Consider the following 12,198-nt stretch of genomic DNA (forward strand, 5'->3'; position numbering starts at 1 on the left):
GCTATGTGCAAAGCCCATCTTTCCTATTTACTTTGTGACTATTAATGTTTTTTTTTAATGTTTATACATTAGTGCAAGGAATAGTGTTAGCATAATTCTAGTGTAAAATAAAACCAGCTGTATCCATTATAAGTGCATTACTGCCAGGAACTGTAAATATGTTTATGCCTGATAGCCTTTTGACTCAATAATATCCTCCTATCTCTGTTGGGCAGGCAAGTTTTTAAACCAAGAAAAGACAGGTTATGATTTTCATAACCAAACTGTGTTTCTTTTTGAAGTATGTTATCTAAATTCAAATTTTAAGAAGGTCATTAAAAAAATCTGCCTGTGATTTTAAAGGAGAACAATTGAAATGTCATCTTCAAAGTGGTGGCAAGAAGGTACAATGTGCACTAAGAACAAGTTATTCCTCCCAGATATACACATACACAGACAAACCCTGCCGTATCATACCATACAAACAATTTTAATTGTGTAGTTACAGTCAATAACCACTCCTAGTCAGAACATTTCTGCATAAAGAAAATTGTGATACACTTATAAAAACAGCCAGCTGTAACAAAATAACTGGTGTTTTCATAGCAATAAACTCATAAAAAAGAAATACACCTTTATACAGAAAATTTATACAGCTGTAGCTTTAAAATTGATTGTAAACCAAAGGAAGACACATTGCAAACATCAATTATTTTCACATTAATTGCATAAGTTTCTAAGGTGATCTATTAGTTTTATTTACCTAAGCTTATTTGCATGATAGTAAAAATTGCATACAACAATAAGAGTGAAGCTTATAGTATGAATTGCTTGGATAACATAGAGCACTTTTTATAGGCAACTGTGTAAAGCACATTTTCTCTATTTAAAACTTTTAAGACACTTTGTTTTACTGCCCATCAAAATACATTTATAAATAGAAAAAAAATTCAGTATGATAACAAGAGAAGCAATATTACATTTAACGGAAACTTCCAAAAAAATTAATTACAACATGATGCTGCAGGATCTACAAATAAATAATGAGGACTAAATTGTGTTTCACATTTTCTTTTTCATTTTCTTTAAAACCATGTAACAATGAGAATGGAAAAAAAAAAATACAGTGACCTTTATTTCCAAAAGAAAACAAATCTGAATTACGGCAGTGCCATATAATACAAGGCATTTGTTGGCATATGTTATCTTTAAACTGCATTCCACAGTCTATAGTTCTTTTGTAACATACAATAGAACAAGAGTAACAAACTCTTTTTTATTTTATTTTTTTAAATAAATGTGAGTTTCCAAAGATCAAGTGTGGAGTGCTACAGTAATAATTAAAAAACAAGAACAAAACAGAAACAAAAAACAGTAAATCACAAAAGTTGTAATGCTTGTCTGAAGGCTCCAGAATCAAAATCACTGGTATCATGCTTATTGGGTACACTCACAGTGTATCCAGTGAACACAAATTAATATCAAACAATCCTCAACGCTTCATCTGTTGCTGCGAAGCAGTTTGTAAAACAGAGTAAAACATCTAGTGCAGTCTGCATTATCCTTTTTTCAACTTTTGTGCAAGTTTTGGAAGATTCATTGGCCAAACAATGAATAATAAAGGTTTTTGACAGAACGCAAGATGGAATTTTCATTTCATTAGTAAATACCAGTGGCACTGTTGAAAGAAAATAATACTTTTAGATCAGTCTTTCAATTCAGCATTAATCTCTGTGTTCCCTTCTACTGATAACTCTTCTTCTAGTTTAACTGAAAAAAGTGTGTTTGCATTTTTGTCTTGGACGCTGTCTTCTAAATCCTTGAGCAACTCTTCTTCTTTGTACTCTGCAACATCCACCTCCAAACCAGAATTGTCCTTCAGCTTCCCATGGTGCTTGAGATAATATCGCTGGTTCTGAAAGAACTTGATAATGGTGTACTTGGGCAGGTCAAGCTGAGCGGAGAGAGTCTGGATTGCTTCTTCATCTGGATACAGGCCTACGTCTTGTATGAAACTCTGTAGGATCCCTAGGGCTTCAACAGAAATCTTTGTTCGCGGTCGGGGTTTCTGACGATTTTCATCCTCAGATTCAGCTGGTGATGCTACTGTCGGTTGCCTTGGGGGTAGTCTGGGACCTGGTTGCTGTTGCTGCTGCTGTTGTTGCTGTTGCTGCTGTTGCTGCTGCTGCTGCAAGACAAAGCACAGCATTTTTTTTGTATGTGTATTCTTTCTCATATTTTGTGATACCAAGAAAATCCAGGGGGGGGAATTGCAAAGCTATAAACAAAGGTTTAGTAAGTTTAAACAACAAAAAGGAAAAAAAAAAGAAAAAAGAAAAAAAAAGGCCCATTATTGCTGAACCAGAATTAAAATACGAGTTAGTAACTCTCTGCATATCTTGGATGTGTCCATATGTGTGTGAGCAGAGGCAAGGGATAAAGGGACAGTGGGATACGGACAGAGAGGTGGAAGGAAAACACTGGCTTTGTCTGACTGAAAGCGCCGATGACGAGACATCGGTGCGGTTTAGCTGACAAATTTTAATGAACATGCTCCATGAGTCAAGTGCAGACAAGACAAAATGCTAAGTAGGTGACACAGTATAGGATTAACTTGACCAGCTTAGCCAGAACTGCAGCAAGGGCAAAGTGAGAAAAGTGCCAGATGAGGGCAAACGCACAGGAGCTCTGCCAGCAGCAGCAGCTGCTGCCCAAAAACAAGGGCTGCAAATCTCTAGCAATAGCTAGACTAAGGGACTGGGGGGATCAGGGAGAAGGAGAGCATTTTAGCTAAGTGCGGAAATATCCCGCTACTGATCTGACCTTAGCATGCACTGAAGTCTCATCAAACTTGCAAACGTTACGACAGAATGCGTTAGCTGGAAGTGCCTAACGTCACACTGTCAAACCCAGCCTCGGCAAGGACAAAGAGATCTGGAGGTAGGAAATCTGTATTTCCCCTTCTGGTTCTGACCTCTCTTGCCTGTGTTCAAGTATCCCAATGTATAAACAGGGAAGAAACATATTTACCTGCTTCTGTGTTTGTGCTGGGGATTATTTAGTTAATATTTATAAAGCACTAAGATGCAAAGCTCTAAATAAGTTGCACTATTATTATTAGAAGGGAACATGCTGCATTCCAAAAACTCAGGCAATAAAAATGAGCCAGTATGCACATCAGAAGAATAAGATAAAGCAAATCATGATGTAAATAATTAACAAGAGCTTAAAACGAAGTTTTGCAAGCATGGATTCAGAAACATTCTTAAAAGGTGAGGCACTGAGCCCCAGGGACAGAAATGTTTTTCTCATCCACCACTGGAGTAGAGTACATTATAAGATCATGTTTAAAATCAAAAGTAAATTTATCAGCTACTGTTTTTGTTGACAATTCTTTTGCTTCACAGCACAGGAAGCATTGGTTAGTAAGATATTTTGGATCAGCAAATTTCTTGTCATATGGTACAAACCACCAGTTATTATTAAAAAACAACAGCAGCAAAACAAGCAGTTGCTATCACTACATTTCATTTCCCTTTGCGAGTCTCCCCTCAACAATTTTTCGTGTGTCGGTAGCGGTTCCCAAGCTTCCAGTTGCAGCTCACTTGCAGACCCTAAGAAGCACAAAATACTGTACGAATAGTATAAATATTGGAGGAATTATAATTCTGTCCATTTCGCAGTGCCACTCGTGGTTGTGGAGACTTCGCACAGGTCTCAACACCCAGTTTAGAAGCCACTGCTTTAAGTGATCTTCTTATTGTAAGATCGGCCACAAATGCTAGTGGAATTAGGGCTCTTGCCTCATCCCTATTCACATCCTTTCATGTTTTATGGTCTGTGAGCAGTCCCATTCAAGGCTTCAATCCCAAAGAGATTCAAGACTACTCCCAGCACATTAAATTCTTACAAGACTGGAGGCTTTGTATATACAGTTTGAAAACTTGTGTCTTACTACATATTTATGCATCTACAACAATTACCATGTAGAAGAGCAGAGACAAAACTCAGGCCCAATCTCCCAATCCTTACTTTTACAAGTCATATTAAGAGATTACAACGCAACTGCTTATGTGAATAATATTTGTGAGATCAAACACACAACTTCTATCAACAAGGCAAGAAAATCTAAGTAAGTGGTATAGTGGTTGAATGTTTATACTATGCATAAGCTTCTCCTTTTATCCCCTTAAGAAGCGATTTTATTAAAAACAATGTACATTTTCAAACAAATGCTGTTTTATTACTTAATATAGATCTTTCTCTCTCTTTTTGCTAAATCACACAGCAAGTTTCCAGGCTTTCACAATTATTTTAGTACTTGATATCCTAAGGGATTGTCTTATTCAGTTTGCTTTATCTTTAATATATATTCGTGTTGTTTCTGGCTGCGAGATAACTCTATCCTCCCTAGCTTCCCAAATATTTTTCAGTATAGGTAATACAAGTGATACACTGGGTCTCAGCTGAGGTTGGGAAAGCCTGGGGTAATATCTGCCCTTTAAGAGGCAGCAGTTAAAAGGCTGACCTCAGGTCTTTTGTGAGAAGGGATTAAAGAGTCCCCAGCTCAGAGAGACAGCAGTCCGCGCTGCCGACCTGGGCTACAATATTTAGCAAAACAGCCAGCCACGCTCCCGGTTCGCGGTGCCCATGCGAGCAAAGGGTGGGTGCAGACCCCGGAGGAGGGGGCACGGCCGGGGCTGCCCCGGAGCGGAGGGCGGCTGTTTCCAAGCCCCGTGGCGTGGGTCCTGCATCCCCTCCTCTCTCTCCCTGACACGGTGCCCTTGTGCCAGCTCACCTGCGGAGCAGCACCCAGCCAAGGTCCAGCGGTCAGCAGGCCTGGTAAGAAAGCGCCTCTATGCTCTCCTTTCCCAAGGGTGGTGGGAGAGGGGCTCTGAAGGAAAAACAAACAAATATTGACTCACCCCAGCCTCGACTGGGGTTAAAGTGGGATGAGGAATCCCCTTCCCTTCGCTCCTACCCGGGGCGAGCCGCCGCTTGCTGAGGGTTCAAGCTTAGCTTTTGAACAGGAGCGCAACAAGGTCCTCCCGCTTTGCTGGTAAGGCGTTTGACAACCGGTGCCAAACGCCTCCGCCTTTCGATCCTGACGCCTGTCTAGCCAGGGACAGCCAGCACCGAGGCTCGCCCTGCCCACGCAGGTGCCCCTGCGCCATCGCGTCCACGCACGTTTGCAAAAAACCACCGAACCGAAACAAAAACCCGTGGGTGGTCGCACGCTCTCCTTTGAACTCTGGTGGCGGACGGCAGCGCGCTCTTATCGCGTACCGGGAGACCTGCATTTAGCCTGGCCGGGAGGAAAGAAACACTAATTTCCTTTGCTCCGTTTAAAGCTTTATTTACTTAGCGCTCTGCGGGATTGGCCAAGGTAAACTAACCTGAATCTGTTCTGCTGGCACATGGATAATGTGGGAAGGCCTGTCACCATGGTGATGAACTGCATTGCTTTCTTGTTCATAAATGGCATCGCGTTCAGGCTGAGGAAGACTGAGGAACCTTCGGATCATGGAGAGATTCTCCCAGAGGGTCCTGTTCTCTGGTGAGGGATCTTCTTTCCAACGTAACAGCTCACAGAGCCACCCCTTGAAGATAACACCAGCAAAACATTAGTTTTTTCCCCTCACTTCACGAGGGGCAAAACGAGGGCGAAACGTGTACTTTAGCAGCGCTGCATTCTCTCACGCTCTCCCCCGGTAAGAAAGGGCTTTCGCTGTAAAGGCTGGGCTTAAAGCAAACACCGATAGACGGAGAGGCTGCCGCGCTATTTCACACAGAGCCACCCCTTGAAGATAACACCAGCAAAACATTAGTTTTTTCCCCTCACTTCACGAGGGGCAAAACGAGGGCGAAACGTGTACTTTAGCAGCGCTGCATTCTCTCACGCTCTCCCCCGGTAAGAAAGGGCTTTCGCTGTAAAGGCTGGGCTTAAAGCAAACACCGATAGACGGAGAGGCTGCCGCGCTATTTCACAGACCCTCGCTGGAAAGCACCTTCCCCTTGGTCCCGCACCACAGTGCTGTTGGTTGTTTGCTTAGAAACAAACCAGTCGAGGAAGGCAGAATCCCTTACACGCTCCCTTCCACAGGACAGGGGTTTCACTGACGCCAGCATATTCTCTCTGCTGCCTGTTTTATTTTATGCAAGGCTACACCCATCCAAGAGCATCGACACCGTGTTTCAGGCGCTGGTAGATTGTCTGCTGAGCAATTTTTTAAATCCTGGTGCTACTACTCAAAACAAGGAAGTACTTCAAATATCTGCCTTGACTGTAGGGCTGCCTAATGTAAATCATAGCCGTAGAGGAGCTCCCTAATGTCCTTTTGAAAGACAGGAATCCTTTGACTAGACGCAGGCAAGTAATATCTTCTTCCTATCTGCTACGACTAGAGGTGACTCTGCAGGTGAACTTATTTCGAGTGATAGATCATTATCTGTTTCAGGATTTTTCTCACAGACCCAGAAAAAAAAAGTCTCTCAGTTTTATGTACACTATTAGGGCTTGGGGCAGGGGGGCAAGGTATGCTCAAGCTTCTGATATACCCTTTATACCATTTCCGGATCACAGGACAGCAAGTTGCCTAAGAGTGTACCTACTTTAATTCAGACGTGGTTTTGGGATACATGCTATGAAGTCGGCTACAGAATCCCCTGCAAGAACTGCAGCGGTTGCTAATTTGCTTCTGAAAGACACAAACAAGTTCATCTTGAAAATTTAACAATTGTTTTCTTATGTCTTCTTAAAATCTAATTGAGGATTTTTTTTTCTTAATTGTGCGCTCTAGTTTTAAAAGAAGAGTGCAAACACTCTAGCTAGCACAGTGTGCATCAGCAGCAATTTTTTGGTATATTAAAATTTAGAAACAAAATATTACATGTATAAAACATGCATACTTCCTTTCTTTTAGCTTCAAGGGTCTGTTTTCAAAACTAGGTCCATGCAATTTTATTTCTTAATGCTGTAGGAAAGATAATGTGACATTTTATTGAATCAACAAATAATATAAATGTACAGAAGCTTTTAGATCCTTTTTATATCTACTGGTAGTTGAAAAATGGTTTATCCAGACTAGTTTACTACTAGATACAATAGATACATAGAGACAATATAGATATGTATTTTCTTGAAGACATTCGTATCTTTTGCTAGCAGTTAACAAATGCAGTGTAAAAATATTGCCACAATAGAAAGAGGTGAAAGTAAACAAATAATCTTAATGCATTCACATTGTATACGAAAATATTTAGTGAGGTGTGTATAAAAATTTGAAGTATATTCTCTTGGGTATAAGTGGAAAACTGAACAAATGACCCAGGAGAAAATGCCCCTGAGAAATAGAAATAATCAAAATGACAAATGTTAGAGAGATGGTGGTAGCAGAGCTGAGAAAGCAAAAATTTAAATGGAGCCAAAATCCGCCGGGTGCTCACTAGGTGTGCTAGGGAGGGAGGGGAGAGGGAGGAGAGCAGCGGCAGCAGAAGAGGCCCCTTGCACCCCGGGGGTGGAGCGCACCCCGTTCCTTGACCACGCACTAAGGGTGGATGCTGAATATTGCCCCAGGGCTTAGCAAGCTGGGCCAAACGCCTTCATATAGAGCACATAACGTACAGCCTGTCCCAGCTGGAATTGTATGGCATGTTTTTAAAACAGTAGCAAGGGTGTGTGAATTCTCCCTCCCCCTCGTAAGGTGCCCTGGGATGCGTTAGCAGGTTAATGTACGAACTCTCCCTGCCCCTAACAAAATCAACACGTTGCTCATGGTTCTCTGCCCACCTTGCTTCCACAGGGTACGTGCTGGATTATGCTCAATAGCAGTATTAGTTTCCTGCACCAAGTTAAAAGACATGCAATCGGAAAACATAGGTAGTTTGTTGGGGATGGAGGGGAGAAGAAGATGAAGAGAAACAAATCTGGATTTTTTAACTGAAATGCAGTCATAAAATTTTTAGTTAAAAAAACAAAACAAAACGAAACAGCCTGCCCCAAAGCACGAAAATTGTCCTTTGGTTGTCTGGAGTCTGCACTGCTTCACACTGAAACTGTTGCTCCTCTTTCTAATGGTGGTGAGGCAGAGAGCAGAGCTGACCATCACGGCAGTTCGGTGAAAGCAAAGAAAAGACAAGACCACCTGTCCCCTCCCATGATAGGTCTCTAAGGTATACAGACAGAGTGAAAAGAAATTGCACCACGCATTTAGAAGCTGCACATATTTTGTCTGGTGACCACATGAATCACAGATTTTTTTGGAGAAAAGACAGTAGAAACTCTTTTTTAAAGTCCAGTGGTAAAAATAATTCCTAAAGAATCACATTTTATGCTGATTGAACATATTTCACAACAATAGTTTTTGTTAACTAAGAAATTCCTTCTCCCCTTACTGTTTTTTCTGTTTCTATATTTACTAGATCAGACCTTATTTTTATTAATTACTGATGATTAACATTATATTTCCACTATTTTTCTATCAACTTTTGCACTGAAATAATACTTCTAATTCCTTATCTAAAAACGATTTGATGAATTGTAACGTGAAGCATGTCTCTGCTAGCCTTTCAGGGAAGCAGTGATTTTGAGATACTGAAATCAGGTGCTTCTGACACGGTACACAGAATAGACAGCTATTATACCAAAATGTCTCTTTTCCACTGGGTTCTTCACGTTTTTAAAGAAGTAGACATACTCTAATGAAACATATGATGGGCGAAGTGGCAAAACCCAACTGAATTCTTCTAAAATTACAAGGATAGAAACAATTTTTTTGGTTTTGATGGTTTATTTCTGGAAATATTTATGAAAATTGATCTCAGAAATATTCTCAGGAGAGACAGTGAATGGGCAGTTACAGGCGCTATAGGGGTTTACTTTGTTAGGAGACTACAAAATTTATACCAATATGCTTTCTTTTGGTTCAAAGCAAACAAACAAAATCATAATTATTTCATTCAGTTTCAGGTTCAGAATTCTGTATCTGACATAAAGGTCACTCACAGAAGTCAACTAGATGAGAATGTATGAAATGTTTTTGTAAATTTTAGGAAAAGTAATCGTACAGACTTTTCTAATGGTGAATTTTATGTTACGTAAAATCTGTAAGTTTTGTTTCCATTTGTTGTAAAGAAGTATGAACTGCTGTAGCTGATGCAGTTGAATTTACAAGTGAACCTAACAAGGCTGATTTTTCTCCTCTTACACTCATTTAAGTCCAGAGCAATTTCTGTCTAGTTCAGACAATTTATTCTGAAGGAGGGCTTGGACCACTGTTTTTTCATGTCTTTATAGTCTTACAGGAAGTGGAAAGGACCACAAAATAGTAAGGAAATAGTTATAACTCAGATTAGATCACAACTGGTTTATACATATATAAGCATATATAGTACATCATTAAAAAAACAGCCTTAAAATAATTAAGCCAATATATCTATGCAGCAAGGCAAACCCCCCAAAACTCTGTAATGACATTGGGAACAACCTTGATTTTAAAACAGAGTAAATTTGCCAGGCAACATTACACTGAATATAAAGAGAGTACAAAGCAAAATATAAACATTAGCCACATGTAAATATGTTTGGAGAACTTTCAGGATGTTACTACTTTTCAAACTGACAAAGTTTAATTTGACACCTTCTGTTCTAAAACCTTTGTTTCTATTCAAAATCACGCCTTTAGCTGCTATCAATCACTATGCTCTCCCTATTACTTAAAATACTGGCATGGGCCCTGGATAAGCTGAAAATGCCATGCAGATGAATTCTGAGATAATATGTTCAAACCTGTTATATACAACACAAATCCTGTAAAGTTATGTATTGTAAACCTACATTTATTGGGAACTAAAAGTCTTAAATCCATCTGCTACAAAGAAAATACTGTTATGCACTTTCAAGTAACCAAGTACCATCTGCAAAGGTCTTGCTACAGTAAGCAAGAAAATGGTGGAAAAAAAAAAGATGCTAAACCTAAGATATTTAAAATAAATAAGAGTCTTCTGTCTGGTTGTCTGATAGGGATTTGGTAAAGAAGCATAAGACATTAGAGGAAAAAAACCTGTGAAAGCTGAACTGCCAAACTATTGCAGGAAAAGCGCAAAGAGGATAACTGCCAAACATTAGACTCTGCAAGACCCATGAGCATGCTTATTTTAAAGAAAGCATCTATGCATTTTATCTATGTATCCAAATGCTATTTTATTCAGTCTGACCTCTGCTGTGTTTAAACAAAATCTTCTGCTCTTTCACGTTGAGTTTCTAACAAACTGTTCTTCCATTCTGGTATCTTTCTTATTAAAAGAATGAAAAAAAAGATAATTGAAATCTGCACTTAAGGTGTAAACACCAATCCTAACTAGATCAAAGAGGGTAGCATTACAATCATGAAAGATGTTTTCTGGGCAAGGCTTTCCAAATCAGCAATAAACACATCTAGTCTGGGAAAAAAGGGCTTCAAGGTGGAGCAATTGAACTCTTTCGTTTGGTGAATTTGTTATAGTGATAATAATTTGCCAAATGATGAATATTTCTTATAGAATAACTAACAAAGACCCCAACATTTTTTAAAAGAGCTGTGATTTGAATCTAAGAAGGCAAAACATTTTAGAGTATCAATGCTAAGATATGAACAGTTTTTCTTTGGTATAGTATATCTAGGATTATTTTGTATCATTCTCTGGGGCATATAGTATAATAAAAATATATGGTGTTAAAAGAAATCAGTCTAAATAGGGAGGTATTTGATACAAACATTTTAGCAGAAAGTGTGAATTGCATTTCAGCATCTACTGTGAACAAAGACTAAGTACATAATCCATTAAACAGTACTTCTAACTCAAAAAAAATGAGTATTGTAGACTAAACTAAAGTAGGCATTTTGAATGAGCACATTTTCAGCAACTAACTATAAAGCTAGCAATTTATCATTCAGCAAATAATTTTCTACTTTTAAAAGAATCTGTAAGTGTTACTTATGCTAATGAAGACTGTTTTTAATCTGCCCACAAACATGCTAATAGAGGGCATTTTTTTTTATTTACAATGCTGAAGGCACTCCAGTTTATAGAACAGAGATATGAAATTACACTTGGTAAAATGGGCTCTTAATTGTCTGAGCAACCCAAATCCTTCACCTTTAACACAAAAGTGTATAGATAAAACAAAGGAAAAGAACTAACAAACTAAACTTTAAATACTGACTTTCTCCCCTTCAAAAGCCATCCAACTCGCCTTACAAATCTTATTTTTGTTCCAAATGGTGGCGTTCATCATAGATATTTCCATTTCTTTTCAAAACAGAATCCACGTATAAAAGAGAAGAAAAAAGGGTGACATCACCACTACAGTATATGCATATAGTCTTAGTCTTTAGTATTAAACTTGTAAGCTTCCCATTGTACAGAAAGGTTGCTTTTGGAAAAGTCATAATACTTTGAACGAGATACATAATGGTAGCAAAGGAGTACTGAAAGCATTTTAAATTATTTACTAGGTTAAAAGGGTGAAATGGTACTTTAAATACATCAAATTTCATCATCTGGGCCATTTTTTGGTGGCAAAGTGGTATTGATCTTTCCAAATGCTTAAAATTAACTATTTCCAGAGGGTCATTATTTGATTAAAGGCATTAAAGTTGAGGGCAAGAAATGATGCACTTTGTCTTCTTTCCCATTCAAATAATCATGTAATTTAATCAGAACTATCCCTTCATGTCCTGTAATAAAAATGTTTGTCTTAAGATATTGTTCTTTACCTAACATATTAACCTTTAAATGTTATGAAGTTCTTAAGAATAATCTCTGCTTAGAGAAGATTCTTCCATAATGCAATGAAAGGATCTCCAGCATTTAAATTGATAAGGCCAAATTTCCCCTACACATTGACTGGAAAACACATTAAACCCTTCAGCTGAGATTTCTCACAGTGTTCAACAGGATCGAAAATTCAGAGAGTCCTGAATCAGTAAGCTCATGCATATGGCATTGAGAAGCAAAATAAACAAATGTCACTTCAGCACAAACAAATACGACAAATAAGTAACAATGGATGCTGCTCTAATTTACCTGAGAAATGTGGTTTGCGTTACATTTGTATTATCTGGAAAAATACAGTAGGGAACACCCACTGCAGGGTAAGAACGGAGCATTTAATTCAAAACTAATTTTCAGGCTGAGATTACTTAAATCTGACTTCTTTCTGGGTGAAACCTATGGGTT

At 38.7% G+C, this 12,198-nt stretch overlaps 1 protein-coding gene across 1 annotated transcript in view; it reads right to left on the reverse strand.

Annotated features, from left to right (window-relative positions):
• Positions 1-579: 579 nt before the first annotated feature.
• Positions 580-12,198, reverse strand: part of SATB1 (SATB homeobox 1) — a 74,576-nt gene continuing 62,957 nt past the window's right edge. Inside the window, exons 10-12 of the mRNA XM_009574609.1 lie at positions 5,376-5,579; positions 4,778-4,873; positions 580-2,167 (exon numbers count right to left, since the gene is read on the reverse strand). Of these exons, the coding sequence (XP_009572904.1) occupies positions 1,685-2,167; positions 4,778-4,873; positions 5,376-5,579 (783 nt within the window). The 3' untranslated portion in view covers positions 580-1,684. The remainder of the gene's footprint in view (positions 2,168-4,777; positions 4,874-5,375; positions 5,580-12,198) is intronic.

The sequence above is a fragment of the Fulmarus glacialis genome, unplaced genomic scaffold (assembly GCF_000690835.1).
Source record: "Fulmarus glacialis isolate BGI_N327 unplaced genomic scaffold, ASM69083v1 scaffold26743, whole genome shotgun sequence".
In the NCBI taxonomy this organism is placed as follows: domain Eukaryota; kingdom Metazoa; phylum Chordata; class Aves; order Procellariiformes; family Procellariidae; genus Fulmarus; species Fulmarus glacialis.